The 20,940-nt window shown below is 50.3% G+C and overlaps 1 protein-coding gene across 1 annotated transcript in view; it reads right to left on the reverse strand.

Annotated features, from left to right (window-relative positions):
* Positions 1–5,911: 5,911 nt before the first annotated feature.
* Positions 5,912–20,940, reverse strand: part of LOC104057256 (hydrocephalus-inducing protein homolog) — a 75,356-nt gene continuing 60,327 nt past the window's right edge. Inside the window, exons 46-50 of the mRNA XM_054088060.1 lie at positions 18,677–18,836; positions 18,366–18,477; positions 10,482–10,898; positions 6,575–6,805; positions 5,912–6,141 (exon numbers count right to left, since the gene is read on the reverse strand). Coding sequence (XP_053944035.1) covers positions 5,912–6,141; positions 6,575–6,805; positions 10,482–10,898; positions 18,366–18,477; positions 18,677–18,836 — 1,150 coding nt within the window. The remainder of the gene's footprint in view (positions 6,142–6,574; positions 6,806–10,481; positions 10,899–18,365; positions 18,478–18,676; positions 18,837–20,940) is intronic.

Genomic DNA, 20,940 nt, shown 5'->3' on the forward strand with positions numbered 1-20,940 from the left:
TTCCCAGGGAGTTGAGTGAGCAGGACAATGTCACAGTGAGGCCACTCTCTGTCATCTTCCAGAGGTCAAGGAGTCTGTGGGAACTCCCTGAGCACTGGCACCACTCATACATTGCATGTCCTTCTCAGGAGTGGCCAATGGATGAGCAGAGGAGTGAATGGCTGTGCCCCAGACCTTGATTAGACCCTTCAATGACTTGAGCTTTCTATAACCCAGCCCTTCTATGAACCAAAGTGCCCTTTTCTATGCCCTTTTTAGGAATGGCCAACGGATGAGCAAGGGAGTGAATGGCTGTGCCCAAGTCCTCATCCACTTATACACTTGGATCCCTTCCTGGGTGTCTGAATAAAAGGGGACTGGATTTCCTTGGGCAGGTTGTTTCTTATGATCCTTCCATGACCTGACTCTTCAATGATCAGAATAATCTATGACCCACCCCTTTTATGGCCCCAACCTGGTATGATCTGGAACTTCTATGACCTGACCCTTCTATGATGCTTCTGTAATCCAATCCTTCTATTACCCAAATGAACTCTCACACTTCTGTGACTCAAGTATTCTGTGACCCGAATCTTCTATGACCCGACCCTTTTATGACTGAACTCTTCTCTTACTCCTCTATGACCCATCTCATGTATAACCTGACTCTTCTGTGACCCATCTCTTATATGACGAGGCCTTTCTATGATGTAAGCCTTCTATGACCTTCCATGACCCAAATGTTCTCTGAATCTTCTATGATGCAACTTTCTATAGCACAATTTTTTTATTACTCTTCTATGACAGGAATCATCCATTCCTCAACAATTCTATGATCAGACAGAGTTAAAACAAGACTTTTTTATCACCTGACTCTTCTGGGATCTGACCCTTCCATGAACCAACAGTTCTATGTACCAACCCTTGTATTAACTGACCCTTCTATGATTGGACTCCTCTGCAACTCCTCTGTGACCCCGACTCTTACATGAGTCATCTCTTGTATGACCAGACACTTCTGTGACCTGACTATTCTATGACTAGACCCTTCTATGTCTGGATGCTTCTATCACCAGACACTTCTATGATGTGACCTACTTTGACACAACGCTTCTATGACCTTTTATGATCCAACATTTCTAGGTACCTTCTATGACCAAACTCTTCCATGACCCAACTCTCCTGTTGCCCCACTCTTCTATGACCCCTCTACAACCTGAGTCTTCTAAAACCTAAACCTGCTGTGAACCAAGTCTTCTATGACCCAACTCTTCTCTGACCCTGTTATGGTGTTCTATGACCCGACAACTCTAGGAATCTTCTACGACCCAAATCTTCTGTGATCTACCTCCTTTATGATCCAAATACTTTATGACCAAATCATTCTATGACTCAACTCTTATATGACCCGGCACATCTATGAACTGATCCTTCCATGACTCTTCCATGACCCGATTCTTCGATGACTTGATTGTTCCTTAACACTTCTACGGCCTAACTCTTCTATGACCAAACCCATCTAAAACCGAAATAAACTCTCACACTTGTTATGACTTGTCTCTTGCAAGATCCAAATATTCTATCATCATTTTATGACCTCCATTCTTCTATGACCTGAGACTTCTATGACCCAGCTCTGCTATGAACCTTCTACAACCCAACAATTCTACAACCTAACTCATCACACCCCCAAGTTTTCTGTAACTCTTCTATGACGCTACCCTTCTATGACCGAGCTCTTCTGCAACTGCATGGAGCTGTAGGAGAGCCTTGGTACCTAACATAGCTCTACAGGTCTGTGTTTGGGATTCCATGGAATAACTGCTCCCAATTTGATTCAACAGTGTGAGAATATTCATGACACAAGTATAATTGTAGTCAAAGACAGATCTGCCTTTCCAGGCCTAGGACTCAGGGCTTGACCTTTCTGCTTCATCAAGCAAACCCAGCCTTTTCTCAGCATCACAGCTGCCTGCACAGCGCCTTTGCCTGCTGCAATCATGGCCTCCAATTCTCATCTCTAATGAGTCCCTGGGGAGGCTTTGTCAGGAATAATCCTCACTGAGACCAATTAATACTTCAAGATACACTGATTCTGCCTTTGACTTCTGAAAGCTTTGCTCCATCTCCTCTCAGCAGCTGAGGTCCAAGGACTCAGCAGCAACCCAACTTGGGTCTCATTAAATACAGAAAGCCTTAACAAGTTCTTTCTCCTCCTGGAGGTTTCTTCAGGTCTCCAAGCCTTTTACAGCTCATGGGAGTCACTTCTCAGTGGGGTTAAAGAGGAAGATTTCAAAGTGCACCTAAGAAAAATATTTATTTATTTATTTTAAATCTACATTTTATATGTTTTCAGTTTATAGAAATTTTCCAATAATCATTGGTGCAGTGTCTCCTCGGGTGATCTGGGAGGCTGGACTAGAGACTCCTGACAGTCTCTTTCCCACCAGCCCTTCCAGGAACATGTGCGTTGACCATGTCTCCAACAAGAAGAGATAAAGATGGAGATGAAAGTCTCTACATTTGATCAAAGAACTATTCTGTGGGCAAGGAAGTTTAGGTGATCTCGAGTCCAATGCCCAGCTCCAAGCAGGGCCAGCTCTGAGGTCACACCAGGGTGCTCAGTCAATGTCAGCATCCACAGAGATTTCAAACAGGAAACAAACATTTAAGCCCCCATTAGAAAAACAGAGATGAGGCACTTGACCATTTCTGTGGACACCGCTAATGGTCGGCCATGGCTCTTCAGATTCCTGGGAACATCCGCCTTCTTGTTGAGAGCAGTGGAACCCTTCTGCCAGTGTCCTGGTACATCTCCGGCCCATGGGGTACTTTAGGCTGGAAACAGAAATCAAACACAATGACTTGGGTATGGTCAAATGAAATGCTAAAAGAAAAGGAGGTGGATGGAATACAAGGCCTTCAGGTTCCTGCAGAAGATATAAGGCCTCCAAGAAAGCAAGAGAACAGATCTCAACAAGCTTTGTCTTAAGGTAATTTCCTATTGATGGCTCAGCTCCCGCTTTCAGTCATTGGGGCCCTAAAACCTCACCTGCTTTTGCTTCCTCTCACCAAAAATCTGACCTGACATGTCTGTGTCTGCAGACCCACACACCTACAGCTCAGATGAAGCTAGTGAAGAAACTCAGGCCTGGCTTCAATGGTCTCCTGAGCTGTAGGCTGAGGGGTGGGTGAAGGCCCCAGGAGATGCTGGTTGGGCCATGAAGGCCCATAGATGCTCTCAGCTGTGCAGCGAGGCACTCTAAAGGAAAAAATGGAGGAAGATGCACCCACATCAGAGCAGGGTCAGAGACTGAAACCGTAAATCAGAACTGAAATGGCGTAAATCAGGAGAGAGGCAGATTTAGACTAGACATTAGGAAGAATTTCTTCATCATGAGAGTGGTGAGACACTGGAACATGTTGCCCAGGGAAGCTGTGGCTGCCCCATCCCTGGAGGTGTTGAAGGGCAGGTTGGATGGTCCTTGGGCAACCCGATCCAGTGGGAGGTGTCCCTACCCATGGCCGTGAGTTGGAACTAGATGATCTTGAAGGTCCCTTCCAACCTTAACTACTCTATGATTCTATGAAATGGGGGTTGAACTTCCTGTTCAGGTGCAAAGCAGGGAAGAGAATTCCTGCCCCAGGTGTGAAATTGAGCTGGGACTACCTGACCCAGGTGGTAAATGGGTGCAGGACTTCCTAACTGGCTCGGTTCCGCATCAGATATGGTGAGTGCTGCAGCCAGGCACTATATCGAGGTGGAGGGGCAGTTAAAAGAGCAGGGAAAGCCCAGGAACCCCAGAAGGAGCTCAGCAGGTGGGTCCAGACTGCAGCAAGCCCAGGCTTGTATGTGGTGGTTGACACAGGGTGAGGGGGGGGCGGTCCTCTAAGCCACCACAGGAGATTTAGAGTCTTCTGGGAGCACCACTGCCAGGAGCACCCAAACAGGGTCATGCTCATCAGAGGGGGTGAGCTTGCATCAGTTAGAGGAGCCTGGGGCAATACCTTATTGCTCTCTACAACTACCTGAAAGGAGGTTGTGGAGAGGAGTGAGCTGGCCTCTTCTCCTAGGGAACAGGGGACAGGACAAGGGGGAATGGCCTCAAGATGTGCCAGAGGAGGTTCAGGCTAGACATCAGAAAAGATTTTCATAGGAAGGGTCTTTGGGCACTGGCAGAAGCTGCCCAGGGAGGTGGTGGAGTCACCACCCCGGAGGTATTTAAAAGACTGGTACATATGGTGCTCAGGGACATGGTTTGTAGTTGTTGATAGGAATGATAGGAACTCGAGGATCCAAGAGGTCTTTTCTAACCTAGTGAATCTATGATTCTATGAGCATCTGATTGTGGTTGGAAACTGTGTGAGAAAGGCTTGGCTGAGAGCCCAGCAGTGGCAAGAGCTGAGGGACTGGTGTGCAACAAATGTCAGTAGCAGAAGGGTTCCCTTTTTATTAATAATGATGTCGGAGCTTGGTATCAGAGAGCAAAGATGAGGATAGGAAGGACTATCTGGCAAAAATCCCTCCTCAGGTTTGGGAGGCGCAGACAGACATGGAAATGGTCGGTGTGTGAGACTCATTGGGGATGATTTTCATGGGGCACCTTCCCCAGGGTGTCAAGAGAAAATTGCTGCTGGTGGGCCATCTATAACTGGGCTGTATGCCTTGATAATCATTATAGATAAATCACTATTAGTTTTTAGTACCAAGAAGTTCAAGGCCAGGTTGGATGAAGCTGTAAGAAACCTGATCCAGTGGAAAGTGTCCCTGCCCATGACAAAAAGTTTGGATCTGGCTGATCTCTAAGGTTACTTCCAACCAAACCATTTCCATGATTTCCATGCTGTGATTCTATGGTTCTACAATTACTACTGGTACTAAAACAAGGCCTTGCACCAGCATGAGCGTTAGCGTAAGTGTTTTCTGATAGGAAATAGTGGTGAGATTCATTGTTTTTAGTAAATCCATCTTTTTATTTTGACCTTCAGATCTTCTTTTCTTTTCCTGATTCCCCCTCCTAATTAACCTAGGAAGGGGAAGGATCCACTGCCCATTTTTTGCTGCCACCCCAGCGGGGGACTGAACTGGGACACGTTGTGCCTCCATCTCACACGCAGGGTGGTCAGAGATAGAGCTTCCCCTTGCTCCCGCAGCAGCCACACAGCAGCAGTCACAGTGTCTCTGTTCTCCTGCCGCCACTCCAGAGCTGTGGCTGGTCACCCTGCTCTGCTCTCATCTGAGATGTCCCACACCATGAGGAAAAGACACTGAGGACCTCAGTCCAAGGAAGCACATCCCAGTGCTGCACTCGGGCAGTTCCAGGGACGTTGTTGCTCAAAGTGAAGTGATCTTGAGGCTCTGTCTGTCCCACAGGCCTCCACAGCAACCCCATGGGCATCAGTCCTGTCACAGATGTGCCCATTGCCCATCCTGCCTGTGAGGACAGCACGGCCACCACTGCAGGAGTGGGACCAAGCTCACAGCGCTCCTAAGGGCTGGGAAGGAGATCATGGAGTACCAGAAGGCAGCTCTAGAAGAGCTCCCTGTTGGGGCTCCCTGGCATTGCTGCTGTGCTGGGGGGTCTTTTCTTCTCCACCTCTAGAGGTGCCACTGCCACTCTAAAGTCTTGGAGAAGGATCATGGACAAATGGGTGCCTGCAGGGCCTTTATTTTCTTTGTGCACACAGAGAGCATGGCTCCTTGTTTACACAGTCCGTGGAACACACAAGACAAGGAGACAGTGACACAGGAGTAGGAGGAATAATGGCAATTTCTTTTTGGAAAACATGATCATAATGAAGAAAAACTGGAAACCAAATCAAACCACACCAGCTCCCAAAGAAGGATGTTTCTTGCACTGCATTTCTTTGTGAGTGACAGGCAGAAGAAGGTGGACAGATCAGTGATGCTTATAAGTCCAGCCAAGAGTTTCTACATGGCATCCTTGAGCTCCTGGTTCCCCAAGCTGTAGATGAGAGAGTTAACTGCTTGAGGCACCATCGAGTACAGAAATGACATGACCATATTCAGAGATAGGGAGGAATTGGAGGGGGACTTCAGTAGCCAAAAAAAGCCAATATTGAGAAACAGGGAGACCACGGCCAGGTGAGGGAGGCACGTGCCGTCCTGCTCAGAGGGATCCTCAGCACGGCCTGAAAGATCTGCACATAGGACACCACAGTGAAAACCAAACGGGCAAATCCTACTAAGGAACTGACCACAAGAGCCAAAACCTCTCTGAGGTAGGAAGTTGTGAGCAGGAGAGCTTGAGGATCTGGGAGATTTCACAGAAAAACTGGTTGCAGAGCATTGCCCTGACAGAGGGACAGCGAAAATGTATTTGCCACGTGCAGCAGAGCATAGAGGAAACAACTGCCCCAGGCAGCTGCTGCCATGTGGACACAAGCTCTGCTGCCCAGGAGGGTCCCGTAGTGCAGGGGTTTGCGGTCATAGGACATGATTTTGAGAATACAAAATTCTGTTGTAATGAAAAAGACAAATAGAAAGGATTCTGCAATACATCCTGCACAGGAGATACCCTTGGTGGTTCCAGAGGGAATTGGCCATGGCCATGGAACAATAGTAGTAGGATACAATCCAGACCAAGGAGGGAGAGGTTGAGGAGGAAGAAGTACATGGGGGTGTGGAGATGGTGGTCACAGGCAATGGTGGTGATGATGAGGCCATTGCCAAAGAGGGCAGCAGTAGAAGCCCAGAAGAGCCAGAAGTGCAAAGAGCTGCAGCTCCCGTGTGTCTGTGAATGCCAGAGGAGGAACTGGGTGATGGAACTGGTGTGGACATTTGCTGGCTCTACATATTGAAGAACTGAAACAAGGAGAAAAAGACAGTGACAAGTTAGGGGAGATTTCTCTTAACAAAATCAAAGCCATTTCTCATTTGCCTGCCCACTGCTCAAAACACTGTGTTCAGAGCAGAGAGATCCACCTCACATCCCTCAATGTCTTACCCTTGCCTAAGGTCTCAGCACCCCACTCTCAGACCAGGACACACACGGCTCAGTTCACAAACCCTGCAGCAGTTTCTCTTTGGTAGCATCTCTGCATTTCTCCATGCGGCTTTCAAGAAAAAACAAACATTTGATAGACAGGTTGTTCATCGTTGAGGAAAGCTCCAGCTTGAAGGAGACCTCAAGGAGAGTCAAGTGTTCTCATGATGGCATATGATGAAGGGAGATTCAGGTCCTTCCCCCAGCCCCACTGACTGCATTGCCCTCAGCCCCACAGCTTACAGGAAAGCTGGGACATGGGTTCCCATGGACACAACTGCAGGAAAGGAGCCACCAAATCAGTGGGTGACTCTGCAGCTGCAACTCCCATCCCCAGAGAGCCTGGCAGCAAGAATGAGAGAACAGCAAGAACAGAGACAGGGAGGATTAACAGGGAAGAAGAGTGAGGGTCTGGCTGTGAGAGGCCAGGGCAGAGGCACTTGGGTGTGCCCACAGCATTCCCCTTCCCCAGCTGTGCTCGCCCCCTCCGAGACACCAACCTTGCCGGGCAGTTGCTCTCAGCCCCTGGGCTCTGGAGAGGGCACTGGAGCTGTGGCTGCAGAGGAGGGGGTTCAGCCTTGGAGCCCAGAGCCCTGAGGGCAGAGGCTTTGCTGGGTGGGAGAGGAGTCAGGGGGCTTGCTCAGAGGAAGGGGCTGCACTGGAGGGAATCCCATGGAGTTTTCTCAAGTCTGTCCTCCCACTTTTCTTGTTTCAGATTTCCTCTAATTCCCTGATCCTATCCCAGCTGCCTGGAGATTCTCACCCTGAGAGGTGTTTCCCTGCCCCCTGTCTTTTCCCCGTCAGTGCTCATAAAACCCCATCCCAACACTGTGTTGGGACTCCCCTACACAAACCTGCCTGTTTGCAGGGCACTGCCTGGGTGTGGTTCCTGTTTGCAGATTAAACACGGCAGGACAGAAGAACCCTGCTGTGTCCAGCAGAGGTGATCCTGGTGCTGTCCACAGGCAGTGGAGGAGCTCCTACCAGACCTACTGGTCACTCACCATTACAGCTCAGGAGTCTCAGTCTCTTGTTCAAGAATGAGAGCCTCTTTTTTTTTCCCATTTCTCCCCCAATTCCCCAGAGCAGGAAACCGAAATGACAGATTCAGGAAAGCTCCTTATCTGTAACAGTAATCCCTGCCTTGACCTTTCCTCTTGAAATGTCCACTCAGAAATGTCCTGGGATGATGGGGAACGTGAGCAGCTCTGACTCACCCAAGACCCTCTTTAGAGCATAAAGACTCTCTCCTTCCAGGAGTTGCTTTTTGCCCCCACAGCTTCTCTTTGTACCAGCATGGGGAGGTCCCCGCGCAGGCTGAGCTGCCCCTGGGCAGACAGCAGAGTCCCTGCCCGTACTCAGAGCCTGGTGGGCAGGGACCCGGATCTCAAGGACAGCCCAGGGCACCCCTGAGTGCACCCTCAGCTGCACGCCCCTCCAGACATCCCTGGGTGAAGGCAGCTGCCATGCCCCTGTCCCTCTGACCGTGCAGCAGGGAAGCCCTGCTCCAAAGCCCATCCTTTTTCTCTCCACTGCAGAAACTGAGAGAGCCCTCCTGAGAGATCCCACAGGCTGTGGTTCACCCAGGAAGAACACCTGCATTATTTTGCCTTCAGAGACTTACCTTGTTAAAGGCTGTGAATGTTTTTCTCCAAATGAAGCCTCCCCTCGCCTCCCCACCCCACCCTGCCTTGAACCTCTCTCTACCCCGACCCTTTCAGCCTCCCTTGACAAGTTCTGTGATGCAGTTGTAGGTAGGCATGGCTCCTGAGGTTGTCTGGGAACATCCACCTTCTTCTCCAGAGGAGTGGGATCCTTCTGCAAGTTTCTTGGCACACCAGCAGTCCACCATCGGTGTGCTTTAGGCTGGAACAGAATTCAAACACACTGACCTTTCGGTTCTGTCAGCTTAGATTGGCCAAAGAGAGGGGAGGTGGAGACAACTCAGTGCTTCCAATTTCCCTTTCCTCCAAGAATTCCCTGTTTGGAAACTGTTGGCTTTTGCTTGTACTACCTCGGAGGATAGATGCTTGCACACAAAACAAACAACTGATTAATAAGAGGTGTTTCCTTATTGGCATCAGTGTTCAAAGGAGAAACAACCATAAGCCGAAGGAGAGGAGGCAGCAGTGCGGCTTCACCAGGGCAAGTCCTGTCTGACCAACTTGTGGTTTTCTATGACGGGGTAACTGCAGCAGTGGACATGGGTAAACTGACGGGTGTGACCTATCTAGACTTCTGTAAAGCCTTTGACATAGTCCCCCACAACATCCTTCCCTCTAAATTGGAGAGATATGGATTTGATGGGTGGATGGTAAGGTGGATAAGAAACTAGTTGGATGGTCGCATTCAGAGAGTAGTAGTCAATGGCTCAAAGTCCATGACAAGTGGGGTCTGTACTAGGACCGGTGCTCTTTTATATCTTTATCAATGATATTGGCAGTGAGATTGAGTGCACCCTCAGCAAGTTTGTGGATGACAGCAAGCTGAGTGGTATAGTTGCCACACTGGAAGGACAGGATGTCATCCAGAGGGACCTTGACAGGCTGGAGAAGTGAGGCTGGGAGAACCTCATGAGGTTCAACAAGGCCAAGTGTAAGGTCGTAAACCTGGGTCAGGGCAACCCCCATTTTCAGTACACGATGGAGGATGATGTGATTGAGAACAGCCCTGCAGAGAAGGACTTGGGGTGCTGGTCGATGAGAAGCTCAACATGAGCCGGCAATGTGTGCTCGCAGCCCAGAAGGCAACCGTGTCCTGGGCTGCATCAAAAGCAGCGTGGCCAGCAGGGCGAAGGAAGTGATTCTGCCCCTCTATTCCTCTCTTGGGAGACCTCATCTGGAATACTGTATCCAGTTCTGGAATCCTCAACGTAAGAAGGAGATGGAAACAGTCCAAAGGAGGCTACAAAGATGATCGGAGGGCTGGAACACCTTCCCTACTGAGGACAGGCTGTGAGAGTTGGGCCTGTTCAGCCTGGAGAAAGAGAAGGCTTCAGAGGAGAACTTATAACGACCTTCCAGGACCTGAAGGGGCTACAAGAAAGCTGGAGAGGTGCCTGTTCATAAAGGCTTGTGGGGATTAGGACGAGGGGTAATGGGTATAAACTGGAGAGGGGCAGATTTAGACTGGACATTAGGAAGAATTACTTCACCATGAGAGTGTTGAGGCCCTGGCCCAGTGTTGCCCAGGGAAGCTGTGGCTGCCCCATCCTGGAGTTGTTCAAGGCCAGGTTGGATGGGCCTTAGGCAGCCTGAGCCAGTGGGATTGTCCCTGCCCATAGGCAGAGGGATTGGAACTAGATGATCTTTAAGGTCCCTTCCAATCCAAACTACTATGATACTATGATCAAAGGAGCTCAGAAGGGACAGAAAGAGGCTCCAGGCGTCCAACTGGCTGTGGGAAGGAAGCAGCCAGAATTGGCATGTTCTGGAAGAAGGCACTTCAAAGCCACTTCCCGAAGGAGCCTGGGAGGAAGTTCACGGTGGGGCTGACCCCAAGGTGTTTCCCTGCCCAAGCGAGCTGTGGCTGAGCGCAGTTTCCTCGACTGGCAGAGGTTCATCTGCCTGAGAACAGCTGGGCTCTTTCGCTGCCCCGCCATGCCTGCCAGCCACCTGCAGCCCCACACCTGCACCTGCGACGGGCAGATCACAGCCCCCGCTAAGTAGCAGGGTGACCTGGGTGCCCTCAGGGCTCGGCTCCTTGGGGTCACTTGGGTGTCCTTGAAGCCCGGCTCATCGGGGGTCACCCATCTGTCCTCGGGCTCGGTCTCTGCTGGGGTCACCATCCCACAGCCACGCTCGTCCTCACCACTGGTGCAGTCGGGATGCCCATGGCAGAGCCACTGCCGGTGGAAGCCGGGAGCGCTGGGCTCGCCCTGGAACTGGTCCGGGCGGCAGCAGGACAGGGTCACTGCGGGCAGAGAGGGGGAGAGGGGGATGAGAGGAGAGAGGGAGATGAGAAAGGGGGATGAGAGAGGAGAATGGGGATGAGGGGGGAGAACAGGGGACGAGAGGGGGAGAACGGGGTCGAGGGGGTAGAAAGGGGGGCCAGGAACGGGGATGACAGGGCAGAAAGGGAGACGAGGGGCAGAAAAGGGGGATAGAGGGGAAAAAGGGAATGAAAAAGAACACAGGGGGGTATGAGGAGAATGAGAGGGGAGAAGAGGGTGATGGGGGAAGAGTGGAATAAAGGATGGCCAGGGCTGAGAGAGCCCAAAGGGAACGGGGGGAAATAGGAAGATGTTAGGGGGATGAGAGGGATGAGGGGGAGCTGAGGGATGGGGAGAGGGAGGAAGGAGGGGGGAAACAGGGCTGGGGGAAGGGTGACCCCGCAGGGCACGCGTGGGGCGTGTGAGGGCGCAGCCAATCAAGGCTTGAGGTGCGCGGGGGCAGCCAATGGGTGCCCAGGGGCCACCGGGCAGCTGCGCTCCTGGCTTATCGGTGTCGGGCGTGTGGTCTAGGGGCAGCACCAGCACCAGCATCAGCAGCAGCGGCAGCAGCGGCAGCAGCAGCAGCACCATGGCCGCCCCCCTCCCGCCCTGCTGTGCTCTGCACTGAGGGGCGCACGCTGCCATCGCACTTTCAAACTGCGCAGCCTTGTCCAATGGCCGGGGGAGGTCTGATGGCCACTGCACATCAGCATCCGTATCAAATCCCACCTGACTAAACTGGCGCCTGGTCATCCCATTCCTTATCAGGTTTACACCATGGATTTAACAACAAAGACTCAGAGGTGATCCTCAAAACAAACGTCTTAATAAGATTTGTGAAAAGAAATCTATGTATCATAGAATCATAGAATCACTAGGTTGGAAAGGATACACTGGATCGAGTCCAACCATTCCTAACAATCCCGAAACCATGCCTCTCAGTACGACATTCACACATGCCTTAAACACCTCCAGGGAAGGTGACTCAACCCCCTCCCTGGGCAGCCTGTTCCAGTGCCCAATGACTCTTTCCGTGAAAATTTTTTCCTGATGTCAAGTCTGAACCTCTCCTGGTGGAGCTTGAGGCCATTCCCTTTTGTCCTGCCCCTGTCACTTGGGAGAAAAGGCCAGCTCCCTCCTCTCCATAACCTCCTTTCAGGTAGTTGTAGAGAGCAATAAGGTCTCCCCTCAGCCTCCTCTTCTCCAGGCTAAACAACCCCAGCTCTCTCAGCTGCTCCTCATAAGACTTGTTCTCCAGCCCCTTCACCAGCTTTGTTGCTCTTCTCTGGACACGCTCCAGAGCCTCATCCTTGTTCAGGTGAGGGGCTCAGAACTGAACACAGTACTCAAGGTGCGGTCTCACCAGTGCCGAGTACAGAGGGAGAATAACCAGACTGGACCTGCTGGTCATACCTTTTCTGATCCAAGCCAAGATGCCATTGGCCTTCTTGGCCACCTGGGCACACTGCTGGCTCACGTTCAGTCGGCTGTCAACCAACACCCCCAGGTCCTTCTCCTCTAGGCAGCTTTCTAGCCAGACTTCTCCTAATCTGTAGTACTGCACAGGGTTGTTGCGTCCCCAAGTGCAGGACCCGGCATTTGGCCTTGTTTAACCTCATCCCATTGGTCTCGGCCCAGCAGTCCAGCCTGTTCAGGTTCCTTTGCAGAGCATCCCTACCCTCCATCAGATCCACACTTCCTCCCAGCTTAGTGCCATCTGCAAACTTGCTGAGTGTGCACTCAATGCCTTCATCCAGGTCATTGATAAAGACACTGAACAGGGCTGGACCCAGTACTGAGCCCTGGGGAACCCCACTTGTGACTGTCCTCCAGCTGGAGTTGACTCCATTGACCACCACTCTCTGGGCCATCCAACCAATTTTCAACCCAGGAGATTGTGCGCCTGTCCAGGCCAGAGGCTGACAGTTTCTGAAGCAGAATGCTGTGAGAAACTGTGTCAAAGACTTTCTTGAAGTCCAAGAAGACTACATCCTCAGCCTTTCGCTCATCCAGTAGTCGAGTCACTTTGTCATAGAAGGCGATCAGGTTAGTTTGGCAAGACCTGCCTTTTGTGAGCCCGTGTTGACTGGGCATGATCAGCCAGTTCTCTTGCATGTGCTTCATGATAGCACTCAAGATCACCTGTTCCATGACTTTCCCTGGCACTGAGGTCAGACTGACAGGCCTGTAGTTCCCTGGATCCTCCCTGCAACTCTTCTTGTAGACGGGCACAACATCAGCCAGCCTCCAGTCTAGTGGAACTTCCCCAGTCAGCCAGGACTGCTGGAAGATGATGGAAAGGGATTTGGAAAGGACATCCGCCAGCTCCTTCAATACTCTTGGGTGGATCCCCTCCGGCCCCATAGACCTGTGGGTGTCTAGCTGGGCAAGCAAGTCTCTAACCGCCTCCTCTTGGATCATGGGAGCCTCATTCTGCTCCTTTGACTCCTGGGTTTGTACACAGGGGGAACAACTTTCCTTGCTATTAAAGACTGAGGCAAAGAAGGCATTAAGTACCTCATCCTTGTCCCCATCCCCTGTCACTGTTGCTACTTCTGTATGCAATAGGGACTGAATATTCTCCCTAGTCCTCCTTTTCTTGTTAATGTAATTGTAGAAAGATTTTTTATTTTCTTTCACAGACTTAGCCAGTTTAATTTCTAGTTGGGCCTTAGCCCTCCTGATTTTGTCCCTGCACGATCTCTCTTCCTCCTTGTATTCCACCCAAGACGCCTGTCCTTTCTTCCAAAGCTCATAGATATTCCTCTTCTTTTGATATCTCTGAAGATCTCCCTACTCAACCAAGCTGGCTTTTTCCCCCGCCGGGCTCCTTTTCCGGAACATGAACTCTTGAGCTGCTAGGATTTCATTTTTGAAGAGCGCCCAACCCTCGTGGGCTCCCTTGCCCTTAAGGACTGTCTCCCATGGGACTTTGCCAACCAGCCTTCTGAACACTCCGAAGTCTGCCCTCTGGAAGTTTAACATGACTGTTAAATCCCCTTCTTCATCTCACCTAGAACTGAAAACCCTATCATCCCATGATCGCTTTGTCCCAGGCGTCCTCCAATCATCACATTCCCCACAAGGCCTTCTCTGGTCACAAACAGCAGGTCCAGGAGGGCATCCTCCCTTGTCAGCTCACTCACCAGTTGCGTGAGGAAGTTGTCTTCCACACACTCCAGGAACCTCCTAGACTGTTTCCTTTCTGCTGTATTGCACTTCCAGCAGACGTCAGGAAGATTGAAATCTCCAACAAGGACAAAAAGTAGCGATCTAGACACTATCCCAGCTGTTTATAGAAGAGCTCATCAGCTGCCACCTCTTGGCTGGGTGGTCTGTAGCAGACTCCCATCACAATGCCTGCCTTCTTGTGGGCTCCTCTGATTTTAACGCACAGGCACTCAGTCCCTTCCTCACCATAATCCAGCTCAAGGGTATCAAAGCACTCTCTAACATAGAGGGCTACCCTGCCTCCTCTCCTACCCTTCCCGTCCTCCCTGAAGTATTTATACCCCCCGATGGCTGCACTCCAGTTATACAAGTCATCCCACCACGTTTCTGTGATGGCAATGACATCGTAGTCACCTTGCCCTACAACAGCTTCCAACTCCTCCTTCTCATTGCCCATGCTGTGTGCATTGGTGTAAATGCACTTCAGCTGGGCTGACAAACCTTCAGCCCTCGTAAAGGGAATAGAGTCCATTCCTAATTGACTGGTCCTTAGAATAACTAATGCTGCAGTGCCAGCTTCATCCTTCCTGTCCCCACGTGTAGTCGCTCCCACTTGCTCTGAGCTGATGTACTGACGGTCCTCTCCAGCACACCATCTCTCAGTCACTGGAGTCCCACTTCCAGGCTCACTCCCAACTAGCCTGGTCTCATCCCCCTCCCCCTTCACATCTCAGCAAAAGAGAGAAAAAACGAGTGAGAAGGAGGCTATCCACCTCAGTCACCACCATTCATGGAGATAAAGGGTTTCCATCCACCAGCCTTGATGATGGGGCCACAGTTCGGGGTTAAAAGCCAAAAGGCCCTCCTGAACTGGCTGAAGTAATAGCCAAAGGGAAAGACAATACAGTTTTATCAAAAAACCTGAAGTCCCAGGAGATATCACTCTGAAAGGGAATGTGGACATTAATAACTATTTGATATCTTTAGGAAAGAGTCTCCAGGATCTGCAGAAATTTGTGACGGGTCACAAATCCCTAGAGCTTGATACACCAGCACATCTGGTCCAGCCTGGGGATCAGGTGTAGATCAGGGCCTGGCACTCACAATCATTAACTCCTAGGTGGAAAAGACTACCAGGTGCTCTTGCCAGTGCTGGGCATCGAACAAAATGTCTCTCATGCTCTCAGTTGCATCCAGGCCGATGTTGGTGCAGTGTCCTCGCAGGTATCCCGAGAGACAGTGACAACGGCATCCTCCTGAAAGATTGTGTGGGATGCAGTCACGGAGAAGGAGCAGCAGCTCCAAGCCTGGTGGAGGCCCATAAGCTTCACCCCAACCAGGTCCTCAATGCATCACCCACACCCTGACCGTGGCTGAGGCTCGCATCGAAAAGGTTTACCCCGTTGTGGCCCTGGGGGTAAACACAAACGGGTCCGTGCTCGGCTCCCTGGACTCCCTGGAGTGTCTGATGGGAAAGGGCAATTGGTAGATTTGGAAGCCCAAATTTTGGAAAGGGGGCTGGGATTCTTATACCGAGATGATGCCCTTAAGATGAGCGATGTTTGCTTTAACGCCAGAGAAAGGATGTTTTAGGACTACATGCAAATATATAAACATTATAATCAGACTGCATCTAATGACTCGGATACGTGTGCTTCCAGCGTATCTATTATCAGAGGCTATGATTTTCTGTATAAATCACCCATGTTAACGAGCCAGTAGCTAAATGGAGACCATTCCTTGTATGGTAGTATAACCCCAAACCCTATCAGTATGGGTTTGTCACCTGTACAAGAAATGTTAATGCCTGCAGCTGTTGGAAACGCGAAGGCAGTGTTGCAACACCACCTGGGTTTAGAGTTATTGGTGGCCGAGAGCACGGAGTCTGTGGATATCTGAAATTGGACACAGATTATTGTGGCATCTGTATCCCAAATGTCACAGAAGATCTTAATAAGCAGATAGAACAAATTCAGTCAAGTCCGCTTCCTGACAAGCTCGGGATCTTAGAGAGGATGCACAAAACAATTGGCAGGATAAATTTTTAAGTCATATAAGTGGAATATCGCTGTCTTGTTTCCTTGTTGCAAACTGTAGTGTTAATCATCGTCATAATAAGGATCATCTTTTTTGGTAATAAGTTGTTTAAAATGCGTAGCTTTGAAAAGGATGGTGTTTCTAGAAAAGGGGTAGATAAACAACATTGGTGTTACTCTGCCTTGCGTGTAATCCTGTGAGAAGAAGGACGGTGTGGACCTTCAGACCAGGACAGAAAGGTCCAAAAAGACAAGGAGGGATTTGATATAAGAAGTCTTACTATTACAGAAGTGGAACGTTTGACTTAAGCTAAAGTAGAGTTAAGTTTCATCTAAGTAACTCTATTCTTTTTAAAGTTAGAATGTCCCTGCAACTGAGTGCTAGGTGAGAAAATAACTTGATAGTGTAGAATTTCATTTTGCAGATCCTCTCTGGCCAGATCTATTTATTAACCATGACCACTATCACCTTCAACGCACTCCTGCACCCTGTTGTAGTTGTTCTGCTAATGCAAATTGCTTAGGCTTTGACATGGTAGGGACTTGTTACAGCACGAGGCAGGCGAATTGCTGAATTGACAGCCAGGGGAAAGGACTGAGACTGGCCAAGCGCCTCCTACTACGCTCAAGGGCATGACTGGGTTGGCCTCTGTGTTTGCGGATAAGGACTTTTAGCTCCGCTATTGGCTGCAACCCAGTAGGTGTTGAGAGGTGGAGACACGTGCCATAGCAGACCTTGATGCGAGAGATGGCCTCCTCTGTTCCAAGAGGACCACCCAGGAGGAGAGGACAGGCCAAGTAGTCTGTGGCTGACACGAATCACAGAATGGTTGAACTTGGAAAAGACCTACCGAAATGATCTAGTCCAAGCCCCTGTTTGGGCAGGGTCACCTAGAGCAGATTGCCCAGGATTGTGTCCAGTGGGTTTTGGCAATCTCCACAGATGGAGACTCCACTACCTCTCTGGACAAACTTGTTCCAGGGTTCACTTGCCCTCATAACAAAAAGCAAGCGTTAGCATAAGCAGTTGGTCTTTGGAGCTTTCATCCCCAAATGCTGCATGAAGAAGCTGCTTCTGTGCAATTTAAGACTCCTTAAGCAGGAGAGAAGGGGACAAAGAAAGCCAAAGACAGTGCCTTTGGCAGAAAAGAGAGAGGACACTACACACAAAGCCTGGTATGGATATGAAGATCAGCGTGAACATTGATGGATTTTCACAAACGGAAGAGAATCTGTTGACAATGAGACTACTGCTGATATTGGTGATTGTGTGTTATCATTGTAAACAGAATGTAATTTGGGAAAATAGGGGACAGAGGGTAATACATAACAGTCTGAGAAAGTGTTTCGTTATTGGTAGAATCGTGTTGTGTGAAAGAGAGAGGAGCTGGGCAGGAATGTTTTGTTACTACAGTATCTTACCTCCTTCCCTCCCTCCCTCCCTCCCTCTGGGCAGGGAATCTGGGGCTTGACTCCCCTCAACCCAAACCAGATGTCAGACTCAGGCTGGCCACAGGAGAAGCCCCACGCAGCCCCTGGCAGGCTCCAAGCGTCAGCTCTGAAGAGCAGTCTGCCAAGACCTGTCCTGATCTCAAAGGCTCTGCTCCTGCATCGGTCACTGTTGCCCTACATGGCTCTGAAAGGGGAGAACAGAAATGGTGTGGACAGGAGGGCCAGGGAGATGATTCTGCCCCTGGACTCGGCACCGGTGAGGCCTTGAATCCTGTGTTCAGTTTGGGGCCCCTCGCTAGAAGAAGGATGTTGAGGCTCTGGAGCGTGTCCAGAGGAGAGCAACAAAGCTCGTGAAGGGGCTGGAGAACAAGTCTTACGAAGAGCGGCTGAGGGACCTGGGCTTGTTTAGCCTGGAGAAGAGGAGGCTGAGGGGAGACCTTATTGCTCTCTGTAACTGCCTGAACGGGGGTTGTAGAGAGGTGAGTGTTGGCCTCTTCTCCCAGCAGACAGGGGACAGGACAAGAAGGAATGACCTCAAGCTCCACCAGGGCAGGTTCAGACTGGATATCAGGGAAAAAAATTTTCACAGAAGGGGTCATTGGGCCCTGGTAGTGTCTGCCCAAGGAGGGGGTGTATTCACCATCCCTGAAGTGGTTTAAAAGATGGGTAGATGAGGTGCTCAGGGACATGGTTTAGTGGCAGATAGGTAACGGTTGGACTTGATGATCCAAGAGGTCTTTTCCAACCTGGTGATTCTATGATTCTAAGAGAAGCTGAAGGGGACCTCACTGACAGTGCTGCTGCCCAGAAGAACAGCCGCAGGATGACTGACCTGTGGTGTAAAGTGGCACCTGTTGAAGTGCACCTTTGTGGGGCTGACCTCCAGCTCCACCCACAGCTCCTAGCAGCACAGGCAGAAGACCACTGGCTTGGGGTTATCTTTAACCTAGCACATGAGGTCGTCTTCCACAAGCCCAGCTGAAGTGGGGTACGCCCAAATGCTTAGCTCCTAGCTCCATCCCTGCAAAAAGAAATAGAGAAGAGCATTCAATGAGCAGGAAGAATGACTTTTCTGCAGGTTCCTGCCCGTCTTCTCCTACCTGCTTCTCCTTAGGTTTCAGCCTCATGCTGGAAGGGTCTAAATGAAATGTTTCCATTTTGCGATCATGGTCAAAGAAGAACTGTACTTCTTCTTCCCAGGATGTGACATTGAGGATGGTTATCTTCTCACAGTTGTTGGGACAGTGCTGCACCTGGTACCTGTCCATGAAAGGGGAAAAGGCTGCAGACTGTTGCCTTTATCACACATGGAAAGCCCCATGTCTCGTCTGTAGGAGGCTGTGTTGTGAAACCAAGGCTAAGAACAAGGATCCTTTTCAGGAGGATGTTGCATGTGTGTGTTCATCCTTGCATTAATTTAATGCACACCCCTTCACTTGGTGCCTCCAGCCCAGAAGCGTGATGATGCACAAGCCACTTAACAAGTGTTTTGCAAAAAACAAATTCAAAGGCGCTTGGAAAAACTAAAGTATGGCAGGCACATGTCTTCTTTACCTCTCTATTGTTTAGTTTCCTTCCCTGCAGGGCATAAAAAAATACTTTTGAAAAGACGCCCACAAGTCTATGGGGCCGGATGGGATCCACCCAAGAGTATTGAAGGAACTGGCGGATGTCCTTTCCAAACCCCTATCCATCATCTTCCAGAGGTCCTGGCTGACTGGGGAAGTTCCACTAGACTGGAGGCTGGCTGATGTTGTGCCCATATACAAGAAGGGTTGCAGAGAGGATCCGGGGAACTACAGGCCTGTCAGTCTCACCTCAGTGCCAGGGAAAGTCATGGAACAGGTAATCTTGAGTGCTATCATGAAGCACACGCAAGAGAACCGGCTGATCAGGCCCAGTCAACATGGGTTTACAAAAGGCAGATCTTGCCAAACTAACCTGATCACCTTCTATGACAAAATCACTCAACTACTGGATGGGGGAAAGGCTGTGGATGTAGTCTTCTTGGACTTCAGTAAAGCCTTTGACACAGTTTCTCACAGCATTCTGCTTCAGAAACTGTCAGCCTCTGGCCTGGACAGGCGCACACTCTCCTGGGTTGAAAACTGGTTGGATGGCCGGGCCCAGAGAGTGGTGGTCAATGGAGTTAACTCCAGCTGGAGGCCAGTCACAAGTGGAGTTCCTCAGGGCTCAGTACTGGGTCCAGCTCTGTTCAATGTCTTTATCAATGACCTGGATGAAGGCATCGAGTGCACCCTTAGCAAGTTTGCAGATGACACTAAGCTGGGAGGAAGTGTCGATCTGCTGGAGGGTAGGGAGGCTCTGCAAAGGGATCTGAACAGGCTGGACCGCTGGGCTGAGACCAATGGGATGAGGTTTAACAAGGCCAAATGCCGGGTCCTGCACTTGGGGCACAACAACCCTATGCAGCGCTACAGACTGGGGGAAGAATGGCTGGAGAGCTGAACGGAAGAGAAGGACCTGGGGGTGCTGGTTGACAGCCGACTGAACATGAGCCAGCAGTGTGCCCAGGTGGCCAAGAAGGCCAATGGAATCTTGGCTTGTATCAGAAATGGGGTCACCAGCAGGTCCAGGGAGGTTATTCTCCCTCTGTACTCGGCACTGGTGAGACCGCATCTCGAGTACTGTGTTCAGTTCTGGGCCCCTCACCACAAGAAGGATGTTGAGGCTCTGGAGCGTGTCCAGAGAAGAGCAACGAAGCTGGTGAAGGGGCTGGAGAAGAAGTCTTATGAGGAGCGGCTGAGAGAGCTGGGGTTGTTTAGCCTGGAGAAGAGGAGGCTGAGGGGAGACCTTATTACTCTCTACAACTACCTGAAAGGAGGTTGTGGAGAGGAGGGAGCTGGCCTCTTCTCCCGAGTGACAGGGGACAGGACTAGAGGGAATGGCCTGAAGCTCCGTCAGGGGAGGTTCAGGTTGGATATCAGAAAAAAATTCTTCACAGTAAGAGTCATTGGGTACTGGAACAGGCTGCCCAGGGAGGTGGTCGAGTCGCCTTCCCTGGAGGTGTTTAAGGAACGGGTGGATGAAGTACTTAGGGACATGGTTTAGGGAGTGTTAGGAATGGTTGGACTCGATGATCCAATGGGTCCTTTCCAACCTTGTGATTCTGTGATTCTGTGATTCTGTGATTCTGTACCTCTTTCAAAAAAGGTCATGAGACTGCCCTGTATTTCATGGGTGAGGTCAAAGTTTTGGGGAAGGAAATAGAAAGGATCAATTCCCAAGAGGAATGCTAAATTTAACAAATGTCCTTTCTCTCAGCTGTGAATAAGAATTTGGAGTTCAGGGGTTAAAAAAGCAAACAGACACCCCCCCCCCCCTCCCCTCCCCACCCCAGACC

This window comes from Cuculus canorus, chromosome 25 (assembly GCF_017976375.1).
Source record: "Cuculus canorus isolate bCucCan1 chromosome 25, bCucCan1.pri, whole genome shotgun sequence".
NCBI lineage: Eukaryota > Metazoa > Chordata > Aves > Cuculiformes > Cuculidae > Cuculus > Cuculus canorus.